The 16,116-nt window shown below is 33.7% G+C and overlaps 1 protein-coding gene across 1 annotated transcript in view; it reads left to right on the top strand.

Annotated features, from left to right (window-relative positions):
* The window catches only part of ZFPM2 (zinc finger protein, FOG family member 2), a 450,965-nt gene that overhangs the window by 217,022 nt on the left and 217,827 nt on the right, over positions 1–16,116 (top strand). The window contains exon 4 of the mRNA XM_012784254.3: positions 14,059–14,177. Within this exon, the coding sequence (XP_012639708.1) occupies positions 14,059–14,177 (119 nt within the window). The remainder of the gene's footprint in view (positions 1–14,058; positions 14,178–16,116) is intronic.

The following is a 16,116-nucleotide window of genomic DNA, read 5'->3' as shown; positions in this document are numbered from 1 at the left end:
GTTGTTTGTATTGGGAATACTGCCAATTTTCTCATCAAGAAATTAGGATTATCTCTGACTTCATAATGCAGTTGTCCATTATACATTTAATCATTGTCATTTGCTATATCAGTGTCTGTTCAAACTTTCTCTTTTTTCTTAGTAACCATCTCTAATGTAAAAAGATGATTGTTGCTATCTTTAATCTTGATCAACTCTTCTCTCTCACACTGTCACTTAATTGCATTAATTTGATTCAAAGTGTTCTATTGAGTTAAAAAGAAAAAGGAGATAATGTGTACATTTACACTAAATACCTATAAAAATAAGAACTAAAATTCTCAAAAAATAAAAGAAATTGTGATAAGTAATAAAGATGCCTTTGTTTTCATTTTAGTAGTTTACCATGAGCATTAGTTTATCTTTCAATTGCCCCTTCAAAGTTTGTTGTCAAAGTGAGACCATGTAAAGAAAGGATGCAATATAATGTCTTACATATCGTAAGTACTCAATAAATGGTTTGTTTTCTCTTCATTATCTTATAACTGAGAATAGCTGAGGAAGAAAATGGAAAAATTTAGTGATGGCCAGTAAGGTAAAATAAATATTTTCCATTATTTAAATTATGGTCATGCAAGTTTTTTTTTTTTTTCTTTCACTAATGCATAAGTTAAGTATATTCTTCATTTTTTTTTTTTTTCCTTTCTGGAACTCTATAATGTCAGGATAATGTCAGTGGAGCAGTTAATCCTGGTTATCTAGAAATGGAATGGGTGACTCACCTTTGATGTTGACCTTCACAGCTACATACCTTTAACTGGCTTAGCTATGAGGCAAGAAAGAAATACCAGCCTGGGGTTACTGTGGGCTGCATCTCTCCATTGCCTGCATGGGTAGTCCGTTCAGGGAGCTGTTCCTGCCCCTTTTTGGATTCAGTATCATCTTTTATGCCTTCTTTTATCTTCATCTGGAATGAAAATGGTTCTAGGTGAAAGTTAGAACTAGATTGGCTAATTGCAATTAAAAGTATATCTACACATTGAATGCAAGTATTTTTATCCATATACTTCATATTCTTCTTTATTCCTAATTATAAAATACTAAGATAAAATATTTAGTGAGTACTTACTATATGCTCAACATTATATTGAGTCCTGTACCTATATGATTTCATATGCTCATAAGTAGCAACAAGCCAGTGAATACACAGAGAATATAAACTAGTGTTCAAGAAGATCAATAAAGATTTTCTTATATGATCTGAATTATTGAATCCTAGGAGTGTATGTAATTCTCACTTCTAATGATTTATGAAATCACTGTAAGAATTTGTCAAATCTAATTTAATAATGTCCCATTAGTTATCCCCTTATTATCTATATATACAATTATTTCCCAGCATGCTCATTAAAGTATCCTACTTTCCTTTGGTGGGGAGTAAGATTCATCATATCAGGAAATATAAAATTGGGGCACACTCATGTATTTGGTGGAGGAGAAAATATAAATGGTTATTACAAATTGAAATCAAAGAGAAGTGCTCAAGCCTATGTTCTTTCCAAAGGTGAGTCATTATTTTGACTCTAGCTAAGAATTGCGAATAATGATGGATAATTGATATTTAACAATATGAACAATATGAAGAAACCAGAGTGGATTTACAGAATGTTATTTACTATCTATGGCTTTATGTAAGTCAGTGAATCTACAGAGAAAATCAGACCTAACTGATTTATTTAACAGCTACATCTATACATATCTTTTATTTAAAAACAAAAACATCCTTATATTTGACAGATATACATTATCCCAAGCTTACTTTCTAGCTTCTGATATTTACTTATAAAACCTCTTGATATTTGTGGGCAATTATCTCTCCATTTATATAGTGGAGTTTTACAAATATCCTGTAAATGTAACACCTTTTTGTCTATGTAAAATATTCTGTTATAGAGTCATTAAGCAATAATAATGATTTTAAAAATCTAAAACTTTTTTAAAAGAAAACCAGTTGGCTAATTGCATCTTATATGTAGTTTAGATCATTGTGGTCACTCTGGGTACCTGCTTCAGATATCAAGCATGACACCATTAGCTCTGAATCTGCGAATTCAGAACTTCACCTAGTGAGGCCATAGGAACAAGTGATCGAAAGGGATCCTTCTATTGCTGTGTGCAGTAAACTGAGGGGATATCCTAGATACAATTATAGATGAGCTCACCTCTCTGATCTTCAGTGCTCGAGGTGATCAGTTTCAGGATCATTATCTCAATTTCAGAAGTTCATGTGAAATTATCAAAAAGAACAAAATAAATTTTTCTCAAAGTAACAATATTTTATTTAAAAAGGAGTAGTATTCTTTAAGTTGAAGGCAACTTACAAAATATTTCCCAGTAAATTTTAGAAATATGATTTTGTCTAAAATTAACATATTTACAATACTGAACAATTGAAATCTTTACCATCCATTATTATATCATGATCTTAAAACTGTTTTTTGCAGCAAATTCCAACCATTTGTTCCATTCAGTTTGGCAGTAATTTCATCTCAGGACAATTCATTAAACTTTTGCCTTACAAACAGTTTTATATGTAACAGAAGAAACATGTTAAAATGCTCATGTTAACATTGTATTGTATTTATTTTTAAAAGAGATTATTTCTGATTTATTAAAGGAAAAAGATGGTCTATATTGCCTTAGTCACTTGCCAGCCCTCCTTATGAAATGCTGTTCCTGATTTCCCTAGGTCACCTTAGGAGATTTTTTTCCCCCTTACTGATTAAATTTTATCTTCTACCTTCACCAAAAACTTGTTATATTGGGTCATAATTGTCTCACCACCATTAGAATGAGTCATATAAAGATGCACATTAGATTCATGTCTATATCTCCAGTACCCAGCATTGTGACTGACATTATAAGTGTTTAGCAAATAATTTTGAATTAGTAAATATATATTTAAATAAAGTTCAGTTGAATGTGGTTTTATGAATAAAATAGTCATGAAAAGAATACTTCCTGCAAAAATTTAATACCAGGTGGGTTACCATAGCTCTACTGGGCCATTCCCCAAATGAGAGCATATAGGGTTCTGTGAGGAACCCCTAAACAGAAAGAAAATTATGCTCATGTATAATAATTCCTTCCTTCCTTCCTTCCTTCCTTCCTTCCTTCCTTCCTTCCTTCCTTCCTTCCTTCCTTCCTTCCTTCCTTCCTTCCTTCCTTCCTTCCTTCCTTCCTTCCTTCCTTCCTCAAAATCTGGCATTTCTATACTCCATATTCATGCTGGAAAGGAAAACATCCAAAGAAAGTAAGAAAAAAGGAGACGGGAAGAGAAGAGGAGAAAAATAACATCTATATTGAACACATCCATACTTAACCCACTGGATGTGCTAAATGTGTGATATAGAAATATTTTACATGTTGGAAAATGTGAGGGCACCAGATTGTCTAGTTTGCAATAGCTACATACAATTTCACATCAGAAAGTCATCTCTGGAGAAAGTGCTATCCGTGCAAACGAAAAGATGGAGAATCATTTTGGTGTGTTCAAATGTCTTTTACACTTTGCATTCTTGGGAAGAAAACCTTATAAATACATCATTTCTTATATGAGTAATTACATGTTATATTTAATCAGGCTTTCTGTTTTTTATTTCAGTATATTTAATTACTAAATTTTTTTTCTGAAGAATAATCATTAAGGGAGGAGTCGTCCACATTTCTTAAACCCATGTATCTTAGCTTTCTTTTTTTTGAAATTTCTGGGACAGAAATGTAAAAGTTTATTGTGAACCCTGACATTCACATAATAAACTTGCTAGTCTTCCCCCTGCAATGCTTTTGCAGTGTTTTGTTTGTTTAATCTTTCCTACCACCTTGCTCCTTCAAAACTCGCCCTGTGGCCCCATCCTTCAGGCACTCGCATTCTGCTTTCCAAATTGACTGGCAGCTAATCTTATAAATGAATCCACTCTAATGGCTGCTGATATGATACTGGGGCTGGAGGTCAATCCTTCCACCTAGTTAAGTTGTTACATTTTTTTGAAAGAGGCAGTCTGATAAAGTATGAAAGAGTCAGAAACCCAGGGTTGGAGTCCTAGTATCACACTAATTTTGTAACTTAAATACAATCACTTTAGCTTTGAGCCCCAGCCCAAAGATGATAAAAATTATACCTCTTCTGTCTGTTTACTTCCTATAACCCTCAAAGATACAAAGCTTTGTGGAGACATCTAGAAATTTGCATGTGTGGAGATAGGAGATGTACATAAATCACTTTTGTAAGGAAGAAAATGATGGAAAATATTAAAGTTTTAAAAATCACATACCATGAGAATTCAAAGGGAGAGATCGCCCTGAACTTCTTCCAAGGAAAGGCTGTATGAATCAGGGAAGTGTTCATTGGGACTTCAAACGATGGTAGGGTTTAAACTAACGATGGGTATTTTGAGAAATATACCACACAGCTGAGGCCTTCAAAGCACGGCAAGATCGAGTATGTTCTGCACCCAAAAAAGTGTCAAGAAGTCTGCTTTTGGCAAAATTCTTCTTGTCAGTTATATGTAACTTAAGTGTATATATATATATATATATATATATATATATATATATATAACTTTGAGGAAATGCAAGCATTAATCGTAGACTTCAGAAGTATAAGTAAATGACTATAGCTTTCCTTGACATTTAAGAATAATATTTTTGAAAGTATTTTCTGAAACTAGTAACATTTTCAACAATATAAGTTCAAATTTCAGAAATAAGCAACTTTGTGCCAATATTATAGCCTACAGATTAGATCTTTCCATGGACAAAGACACTATCAAACCAAATAAATAAACATTGTGCTCATTAAAGATGACATATAGTAAGAGAATTAAGTGAGTTATACAGTTAATGTTTTAATGTTTAGTACTATATAGGACTTATTCTCCTAAATTTGGGGATCCACATCAGGGTTTCACAAAACATTTCAATATCACATGTGATGCATTGGCAGTAGCGTTAGGCATGAATTCAAGTATCCTAGGGTGCATGTTCATTGATGATATGTTAAGTTTTTAGTTTCTCTTCTGTTTTCCACTCTTTTTTTAAGAACCCTTTTTTTAAGAACTCTTTTTTAAGACACAGTGAGTTGTTATACTTGTCCTCTGAATAAAAATTTAAAAATCTAGAATGGAATGCCACTTTTAGACTAGTCTTTTGGATATTTCTATTATTGACTGAAAATACCTCACAGTATAATATTACTTCACTGAATTAAACTGAAAGCTTTCAAAGTAATGCTATCATTTTTCTCAAGTTATTTATTCATCTGTCAAATTATTCTGCTATCCTTTGGTTTTCTGATGTTATGATCCCCAAAAAATCACCTCCCCACTCTCAAATGAAACCTTATTGCAGACCTTTTCTTGCAAACAAAACTCATTCTAATCACGAGTAATGCCTAAACATATTTATCTGTCAAAGCTTGTCAGTATATTTTCTTTCATCTCCGATTATACCATCTCACCATGTTAAAATAATATGAAGGTATCTTGGTTTATTTGATGTCTGGTTAAAGCAGTTATCTAGATGTACAAACAAGTATATGCGATCATTAAATATCAGCAATGACTTGTGATAAGTTCTATTGTAAGTGAATCATCTTCTAAATTGATGACTATAACCTATGAGAAAGCATGCAATTGTAACAAACTACATGTTGAAATATATAAATAAGTGTTTACTGGAATTTAGAACCATAAATATCGATGAGGTCCATGTATGCTTTATCCTAAATATTCCTTAAAAATTATTCCATCCTGACTTCTCATCAAACAAGATCTATGGTTGATTTTTATCCTGTGTCTCATTTGGAGTTTCTCCTCCTGGAGAAAAAAATAAGCCTTTTGTGCCCAGTCCCCAGCAGGTCCTGACCTTTCTGTGGCCCCCCTGCTGGGAGACTGCCTTGTGGCTGCTGCACTCCCCACCACTGTTTCCTGTTTCTGCTAGCCAAGTCCTCTTCTATGATGACTCCTCCCTAACCATAGCTCCCAAAACATAACCTCCCTCTGTTTCTCTAGATTTGGATCAGGAAGTGGTATTGGGTCAGCCTGCGACAAGGAGTGTTGTCTGGTAGGTCAGGGAGGGTTTCTGGCAGCAGAGAAGCACACTGTGCCAGGTTTCTTGTGCAAAAATGTGTTGACCTCCCCTGCCCCCTTTCCAGCAGCTGAAAAGGCTCCAATGACTGCTGCTCCTCCTTCTAATGATCTTTCTGAACATTTGCAAAAGCTACTCAGACTCTAGGTGAAATATTTTCAGATACCTAGAATGAGCTGTTTCTTCCTCTTTCTTTGTTCATATAAATAGACCATAGAGCAAAGAGTAAAATGTGGCAATTCCTCTCTGCCAGCATTAACCACTGTCTCCATACATAAAACTTATTTTGCAAGTAAATATGTAGGTGAAGGATTTCTAGTTATTTCAGATCATGATATTATGATCATAGTCATTTAAAAAAAATCTAGAATTTTTCATGTCGTTACCAGTAATATTACTACCTACACATTTATTTCATCTCTTTTGTTTTTTCTATATTGAAGATAATAGTTGGCAGGTTTCAGTGAGCCTGTAGGATAGAAAGAGTACTCAGTCTCAAAATTAATCCTTAAGGCCAGCCAGAATAATAAGGCAAAAAGTTCCTGAGTTTGTAATATATGTCATATTTGGTAACATATACATGTAAATTTGCCTCCTAAACAATACTGTACATGTTGATTTCTATGACTTCTTAGAAACTATAGCCAAAGGGAGAATTTTGCATTCTTGAGAAATGCAGTGATTTTATTCTAGGTTTTAGACAATTCCAGTGTCTTCTTGTAGAGATTTTAGGTACTGAATTCATCGCATGAAAAGGGAATGTTTCTATTTTGCCACCACCATTATGTTATCTTTTCCAGTGCAATTACAAGCTAATTCGGGGCTCTTTGTGTTAGACTAATAGCTTCTGATTCACTCTGTCACCCAGTACCTCTTCATGCACTTTAGTACCATCTGCAGTGCCCCCAGCACTTACCTAGGGTGAGCATTTTTCTCTAAGTAGAGACTCATCTTGGGCAAATCATTAATGGAACATCAAAAAGATCCCATCTGTTAGAGTTATATATGGCTAAGATCAGAATTATCAAATATCTCATTTTTTCTTTATTCTTTTTTTCTTTTTTTCCTTTCTTATCCACACAATAAATGTAGTTGTCAGCAGGATAAGTTCATGCGCCGGATAAGGTCACAATTTCATTTAGTGACAACTTCCAACAGTAGGAACTTACAAGGTTCGATTTATTAAAGAGTCAGAAGGGATAAGATCACTGCATGGCCAGCCTGATTTATCAGGGTTTGACTGGAGTACTTGAATAGGGAATGTCGTATTTCAAGTTTATGTTCAAAACTGTAGTTTAGTATGTGTTGTGATTGTATGCCTCATACATTGAGAAGGAAAATAAGAAAAGGTATCTCTATGAGGCAATTTGTAGCCACTAACCAAGAACTGTCATTTCCTCAGCGAAACCATGCTTAGGGATGGATCAATATAGCATAATATTAACATAAATGGTGCTATTTGTCTTAAAATGCAGATGAAATCCATGGTTATCAATGCCTGAGGAAATACACGTAGTGGCAAGACTGCAGTTTGGCTGTGAAGATAATCAGCAGAGAAATGATCTAAACCCCTTATGTATCTGGAGGCAGCTGTCAAATGGTTAAACCATAAAATAGCAAGAACTCTGCCATACTTCAGCCACCTAGGCTGACTTTGAAAATGTTTTGAAATTCTTAGAATCTTTGAGCGCTTTTTGAACTCAGCATGACTTCGGGGCTGTCCATGTTTGATACCATGATGTATAATGTCTTCCAACCATGAAGAAAATATAAATATGAGTTCTGATGCTATAGCCTTGTGCTATAGTAAGGCCTGATAAACCTTATGAGCTAATTTATGTGATTTGCTTTAAATTTTGGTTCTATATTTAAAACCAAGTTCAAACCAAGGTTTATTTTCAGCAAATGAAATATGATCTTCTGTCATCTCATTTACTAACATGCCCGTCTGTGACATCTCAGCCTAGAGTTAAGGGATATTCTGTAAATACCATATATGTTGATGGCATCAGCTTAATGTTGAATTAAGTTGAAGCATGATTGTTGGTAACTATTCTAAAAGGCTCACATCTTGTCTCTTCCCCTTTGGTGTGCTACTATGTTCATATACTATGCTTTCTAAAGAGGCATCAAAAGGAGCTTCTTAAAAAAACACATACACACAATATCTTTATAGCACCTTCAATGAAAAAAAGATTTGAGGGCATCCCTGGAAATTTTAAGTATTTCTTTCCACCAGTGAATTTCTTTTATTTAGGCCAAAAAGTGGGTTGATATTTTAAAAGCTGTGGGATGTTTGGTAGTGATTTCTGACTTAAAGCTTTTATTATTATTTTTTTAAGTGAAGCTATCATAAGTCTTTGAGTAATCACAGACTTTTAAAAGTATGCATTATCAAGAAGATAAGAGAAACAGCCCTGAGCACTAACAATATTATCTTTTACCAAAATTGATTAGTCCGTCTTATGTGTCTCAAATATTTTCTGTGAACTTACCCAGCATGTTAAAAATAAAGCTTCTTTTTGAAGAATAGCTGCAAAAATATGAACTGGGCAGAGAGGGAGATCTGTATTTTTCATCCTGCTCCATATTTTACAGATGAGGTAATATATATGAATGTCGTACATAGAAGGCTGAACAAACGAAGTGTATGATTGTTGTAATACAAAGAGAAGACACGTATTAAGACAGCTTTCTTTTGTCTCTAAAATCAACTTTGTACAAGAATCGAGATACCTGGTATTATCAAAATTTTCCTCTAAAATCAGTTGTGTTCACTTTGTACTTTGCAAATACCACATGTCACAAACTATATTAATTACTAGGGGATAAAGAGAATTTTTTTTTAAAAAAATCTGTAGGTCAAGATGTTTATGTTTCTGTAGAGGTGCAAGAAGTTATCAAGGGGAAACCACTAGGGAAGAATTAAATGCAAAACAGTGTGGTTTTTGGACTGTAATTGCAATGGGAGTACTAGGGAAGGAAAACTCAGTTTTTTCTAGAATTCAGAGAAGCTTCATGAAGGAGAATAGCTTTGGGCTTGATCTTGCAACATTAATAGGGTCTATTAACCAAGGCAGGAGGAGAATGTGTCTGCCAGATGGCAGAAACAGTTCTCAGAGAGGTGTGGGATCTAAATGGGAGACGAAGAGGAATAGGTGGTGAAAAGACTTCTTTGGCTGGAGGGAAGAACACATTCTGGAGAGCAGCAGAACATGAGAGTCGGGGAGACGCTGTGGAGCAACACATGGTGGTACTGAAATTCAGGCAGATACGTTCAATTTGGGATGGCCAGAAAGGAGCTAGTGAAGGAACTTGCACAAGTGGGTGACATGGTAAAAGTGGAATTTTGATAACTTTATCCTGGCAGGGATTGGGAGCCTGAATTGGAGCTGTAGAGTGAATTGAGGCTGGTTGGTCAACTATATCTGAGTTGATAAAAATCTGGGAAATGCTGATAAGAAGCATGAATCCAGTAGATACAGGAAAGGAAGATAAGTCAAAATATCAGGAGTGATTTGGATAAAGGTGATCAAGAGGGAACGTGACCACAGACACTGGTGAACGGTTAGATGTGACGATGGAAGTATATGAGCATGTGCTTAGAATACTTCAATTTCTTTTGGCTGAAGTAGTATATTTTAGGGACTTTGCATATGTTATCTGAGTTGATCCTTACAGGAATCATTTGAGAAAAATACTGTAATCCCTATTTTGCCCTATTTTGCATGCAGAAAGTGAAATTCAAAGGGTTAAGTAATTAGCTTGGGATCACATGGCTTATTCCAGTTACTCTTCTCCCGCACAGTTTTTAACCATTCTGTTTGTTTTCTGGCCTCCCATTTTACAAATTGCCCTTCATTCTAAATATTCATATCTCCATCTCATCCCAAGGAATCTTTCTGGTTCTTTCTTACTTTCATAAATTTTCAGATTCCTTGACTGATCCTCCCCTTCTTTAAATTCTCAATCAATCCCTTGGCAGCTATGGTACTATCTCCAGTTTCTTTCCTGTGTCTCTCACCATGTTTCCCCAGGTTTCTGTGTATTTTCCTCCATCATTTTATCTTTTGAAGGTTCTAGGTCTCCTATCAAGATATACTCTTTCTTAGATCAACAATCCTATTATGGCTTTTATTGCCATACATAACCTAGTTTTAGTTACCAAACAAATGCCCAAATTTGTCCACTCTAGGTAAGACCTTGTTTCTGAGCCTCAGGCCTGCACCTGCCCACCTAAATTCACCTGTTGCCTTCCTTATAGCCACTTCAATATCAACATTACTGAACTATAACTTTTCATTTTACTGTTAATTCTTGTTTGGTTGTTTTTTTTTTTTTTTTTTTTTTTTTCCTGTGTTCCTTATCTCAATAGGCACATGGCTATTGGCTAATCTACTCAAATGAGATACCTAAATATCATTCTTGGATTCTCCCTTTCCTACCTCTTAAAATCTAAACAATCACTAAGTTCTATGTCTTTTACTGGCCAAGCTATATGGATTCTATTTCCTGCAATTCATAAAAGGTCCAGGCTTGTTTTGTTTGTTGTTTTATTCTTGGGCCTAACACAGTATCTGGTATAATACCCAGTAGATGCCCAATAAATATTGTGGAACAAGTGAATGAATAACCTAATGAATGAGGTATAAAGAGTGAATAAGCAAATCAAATAAGAATTATAATTTTTCCTTCTCTCTAATATTTTCAAGTCAAACATCATTTTTTGATAAGCTGGTTCAAGGACCTAGGTCTTTGACTCACCACACAGGGTTCTTTTCCACCACTTGTAATATATCACATTTAGGAAAAGAAAATCACAGTATCATGGGCTGTCAGAGTTGGAAAAAACACCTTACCAAGTTCTAGGTGAGTGCAAACACATCTTTTAACAAGTACAAACCAAAGACTCAGAAAATATACATCTTATTCAAGGCCATTCAGCTGGTAATTGGACAGAGTTGGGGCTAAGAATTAATCTTCTTACTTTTAGTGCAACAGTGTTTTCTGTTTCATGACACTTATTAATTTTTGAGAAAAAAATTAATATATCATACTCTTAAGCAACATGTAAGTTAAATATAACTTCCATTTATACAATGTTTTATTTCTGTTGCTATCATTAACCTATGTAGCCTTGGTAGTATATACATGCTAATTATTTGCACTCTGCTTGCAGTTCTTTATAAATGTTATTATGAATAAATGAATATTTTTATTTAACTACTTCAGCAACAGAAAATATTTCCCTGAACGTCAAAATAGCTTCCTAGTGAGCAAGAAAGGAGACTGGGGTATGTCAGCTTTTCTGGTAAAGTTGAGAAGATTGACTTGATATCTTGAACAGTTACTGGACTTTCTGTTGTGGCTCTTTCTTTAAGAGCTCATAAAAGTATTTTTGGTCTGCTTAAAATTGCAATGTGTAGTCAAAGACACCTCAAAAACTTTGGAGATATTTGTATATCACTTTATGATCTGCCCTAAGTTTGTAGTTCTTAATCCATTAAAAGACAGAGCTGCTTGTAAATCCACACGTATAGATAAGGAGTCACTGTTCGACTGAGTCTGAACCCTTTTCAAATGAAATATGTCAGCGGCAGAACGAGAGGATGAATTACTTTTTTAAAGGGTTTTCAAAGATTCTCATGATTCCTGTGGTATCACTTAAATGTGACATGACTGGTTTTTTTTAGTGTGTAAAAATAAGCAAATTATTTGAGCATCTTCTTTATGTAGAAAACAAAATTCTTAACTAGTGTTTAGCTGAGGGATTGAAATATATTTTATCTTTAAATGGTGAATTGTAAAGAAATAGATTAAAATATAAATAAATATGGTTGAAAAAATACTGAGAACTCCTATCCAATAGAAATTGAATTTTCTTTTCAAACAAAAAAAAATTATCCTAAAAATTTAAATAAACTTTGTTATCAAATATGAATATGCATATATTGAGAAACAACTTTCCAGTGATTCATTTTTGGCATCAAAAAGATTGTTAGCTGTCTTTGTGCTCTGTCTTTGAGGATATTCTATACAAGGTCTCTGATTCCAATGCATTAATAAAAAGATTACACGAGGATAAAAAACATTTTCAAAGGAAAATATCATGAATGGGTTTGTTATTCCACTTACAGAAAACAAATTATTATTGTTTCATATTCTCTGGACTCTGAATAATACATATTTATTATCTCACAGTTCTAGAGGTCAGAAGTCCAAAATGGGACTTATTGAGCTTCTGAGTTTGATACTTAATTATTAATGTTATTTAATGGAAATATTGTATTTATAAAAGTGTCATTTAGAAGTCCAGAACTATTAAATTTTTTTGGATTTATGTTCCTCACTGCTGATTATCTTTAGTTACTGCACACCATGAGGATGAATTAGTTCATGAATTAATTGAATTGAATTTAATATTAATTTAGTGAATTCTTCGATTTTCAGTATGGTTGTCAAGTAGTAGAGGACTAGAATGTGAGAAGAAGGAAGAATAGAAGTATAGTCCTTGGGTTTTATTTTTTGACTGCGAACAAGGAATTGTGATGAACATTGCATTTTCATTATTCAGATACAGATACATTTATATTTTGTAATGGATATAATTTAACCATTATACTATATTTTAGCTGACTGTTAAAAGTATATAAATATACTTTAACTTTTGTTTTCAGGATAAACAATGTTGAAAAATGTGAAATGTCTGGTACTTTTATATGTGATACTTTAAGTAATATCTGGTACTTTAAAATGTGAAATGTCTGGTACTTTAATGTCTGGTACTTTAAATATTAAAAGGAGGTGATACAAATGTAGAGAAATAAAGAAGAGATAATTGAACTCAGATTTATGGTTTTTCTTTTAAAAACATCGAGATTTGAATCTACATATTTAAAGATAGTTACTGATTTGCAAGGAAACTAAAGCCAAATCAATGCAATGATTTTATAATATGTGACCTACCATGACTTATATATAATTTCAAAAATGTAATTACTGAATATATTCCATTGCAGTTCAAATTTTCCTCAGCTTTCTATACTGTGTGGATTTTCATGTATGTTTCTTCTCATTCTACTCCTCATTCTTATGTCTGCTGTTAAGCAGACTGAGAAGAAATACCATTAAAAACATTAAATTGTATTATTGAGATAATAAAAATTTTGGTATGGTGATATGATATGGTAATACTGTCAGGGGATCAATATCTAAATTTAATTTTTAAAGAGAGACTACAATTCCTGATTGTGATTTTTTTTCTGTTTATGCCAAATAATATCTATGCTGTTGGCCATTATTTGATGTTTTGCGGTGCTCTTTTATTTATTTTGTAGTTTTATTTCTTAAGTAAGCATTAAATGAATTCCTACTTTATGCAAATAAGTATACTGTCTTTACTTGCTATTTCCATTTAATGATTCTAAAATATTACTCCAGAGGAAATTAAAAGAAGAAGACCTTCCAAACCAGTCTTTCTTAAGTAGTAATTTCAAAAAATTATTGAGCACTTAAAAAAACTCTCAATGTATTATTCTCCAAGAGTCTTGAATAAATATGAGAATTTTAACCCTAAATTATTGTTCTAATATTTCTTGTCTATCTGTTTTGGCATTGGATCAATGCCTTCATGAGGAAATGTTATTGTTTCTAGTTCTCAAACACTTACTAAAAAGAATTGACTTCAGCAGATGATGTGTGTGAAAAGGTGCAAGAAAGAAATTAGACTAAATTTGAATACAATTATAAGGACAAGTTTTATTTTCCTCTGAGGATAGCAAGATGAGTTGTTTCTTCAAACGAGCATAATTAAATCTCTTCATATGAATTCTGGGAATATTGTGTGTGTAAAAGCAAACACACAAAAAGAGGTGGCTATTGTCAAGGCACAAGTGAAATTATTCTAAACACCTCTGTTTTCATTGTCTGCAGGAGAGCTGGAGATGTTTCAGAAAGATGGGGAACGAAAAATTCAGAGTCGTCAGCAACTTCCAGTGGGAACAACCTGGGGGCCATTTGCTGGGAAGATGGACTTAAATAATAATTCCTTGGTATGTGGATGCTCTGAGATGGTTGACTCTTAATATTTTGTCATAGCTCAAAAATGATCTCTGCTTGCTTCCCAGTGAAGTCACTAAAAATAACGGTTTGTTTTTGCTTTTTCATGGACCACAAAACTTGGATATTTTCCAAGTGGTTTGTCTCTGACAGTAACATACTCAGAATTTGGAAGGAAACAGGTTATTCGTACTAAATGATTGGCTAGGAAGGTAATTTATAAGGTTATTGCTTTATCTGCTTAGCCAGACTAAGACTGTTTACACTTAATAATATGTACAATTGCCTTTATTTCTCAGATGACAAAAATTAATTGTCATACATTACAGGTTTACATGAAGAACAAGAAATAAACAACTTTGTTATTCATTGGTATTACCTGTTTGTACCTTTAAAGCAGGGATGAATGAATGATTAGTATTATTATTTTTGTTGTTAACTTTTTTGTAAAAGTTCTGAGAACAGAAGTCTACCACTCGGTGAGATTTTACTGATAATTGATTAATTAGGTGTTTTAAAAAGTAGTGGAGAGGTGGGTAATTTGGTTACATTTAAACTTTACTTCTTTTTTTTTTTATTTCAGCATATTATGGGGGTACGGATTTTAAGGTTTCAATAAATGCCCATTTCCCCCTAAACTTTACTTCTTAATTGGATATATTTGTTTCTATTGCTGCTGTAACAAATCACCACACTTTGTGGCTTAAAACAACACAGATTTATTATCTTGCAGTTCTGGAGGCCAGAAGTGCAAAATGGGTCTCACTGGGCTAAAATCACGATGTCTGCAGGGTTGTGTTTCTTTCTTAGGGCTCTAGAGTGGAATCTGTTTTCTCCCCTTTTCCACCTTCTCAAGGCTGCCCACACCTTTAGTTCATGATCTCCTTTCATCTTCAAAGCCTCCCCTTTCTAACTCATTCTTCTGCCTCCCTCTTCCACATTTAAGGATGCCTATGATTACGTTGGGTCCACACATGTAATTTAGTCTGATTTCCCTATTTTAGGTCAGCTGACTAATACCCTTAATTCTGTTTGCTTCCTTAATTTCCCTTTGCCATGCCAAGTAACACTCACAAATTCCAGAGATTAGTTTGTGGACATCTTTGGGAGGACACTATTCTGCCTACCGTGTGGGATAAAATAAAAAAATAATAGCTGAAAACCTCTCCTATTATAAGCAATAAGACAAATGATAAAACTTGTGAAGAAAAGTGTTTCATATTCCTTAGAAGATCCAGAAATTTTGTAAGTATCCATTCCAATGACAGTCCTTTTCTCTGCATGTTGTTTATGTAGGAAGAGTCTCGTGACTGTTAAATGACTCGATCTCCACTATGGGGACATAAAATCTCCCAGAGAGGTTTTGACACATGTAGTGGATTCAGAAACATTGCACTTTTTGTTCAGTTTGTTACATGACAGAAATTCCTTCTTCAAGTTATTAGAGGAAAGAAACTGATGTGTGCCAATCTCTTTCATTCAGTGCCATGTGGCTGTGATAGAGGTCATTGATTCAACTAAAAGTAATGATTGGTATTAATGGGAAATATTTGTGTCACCATACATTTAAACAGTATACGAGATTCTGGGGGTGTGTTTCTTACTTTCTAGATCCATGTAATTATCCATAGAAGCATGGGGTGGGGAATTTCACATGTATTTAAGGACCAAACAAGTTGACTTGATAATCCTGGCTAAATATTTAATAATCTGAGCAACTTATTCCTGTTGGGCCAGTTGCAGCTACCTCAAAAAGTGTTTGAGATGTGGCCCTACAAACACTGTGGGCCTTGGTTTGTTGAGTTGTATTAACAGACTGTTCTGTTGATTCTTTTCAGAAAACAGTGTTACCTATACTGATTTCTCAAGCTAATGGATGGTAAGAAAGGAAAGAGAAAGATACCTTAAACATCAAATGTTCAGTTAAATAGT

Source organism: Microcebus murinus, chromosome 7 (genome assembly GCF_040939455.1).
Source record: "Microcebus murinus isolate Inina chromosome 7, M.murinus_Inina_mat1.0, whole genome shotgun sequence".
Classification (NCBI taxonomy): Eukaryota; Metazoa; Chordata; class Mammalia; order Primates; family Cheirogaleidae; genus Microcebus; species Microcebus murinus.
The sequence above is the reverse complement of the archived record's forward strand: the minus strand, read 5'-3'. Positions and strand labels throughout refer to the sequence as shown.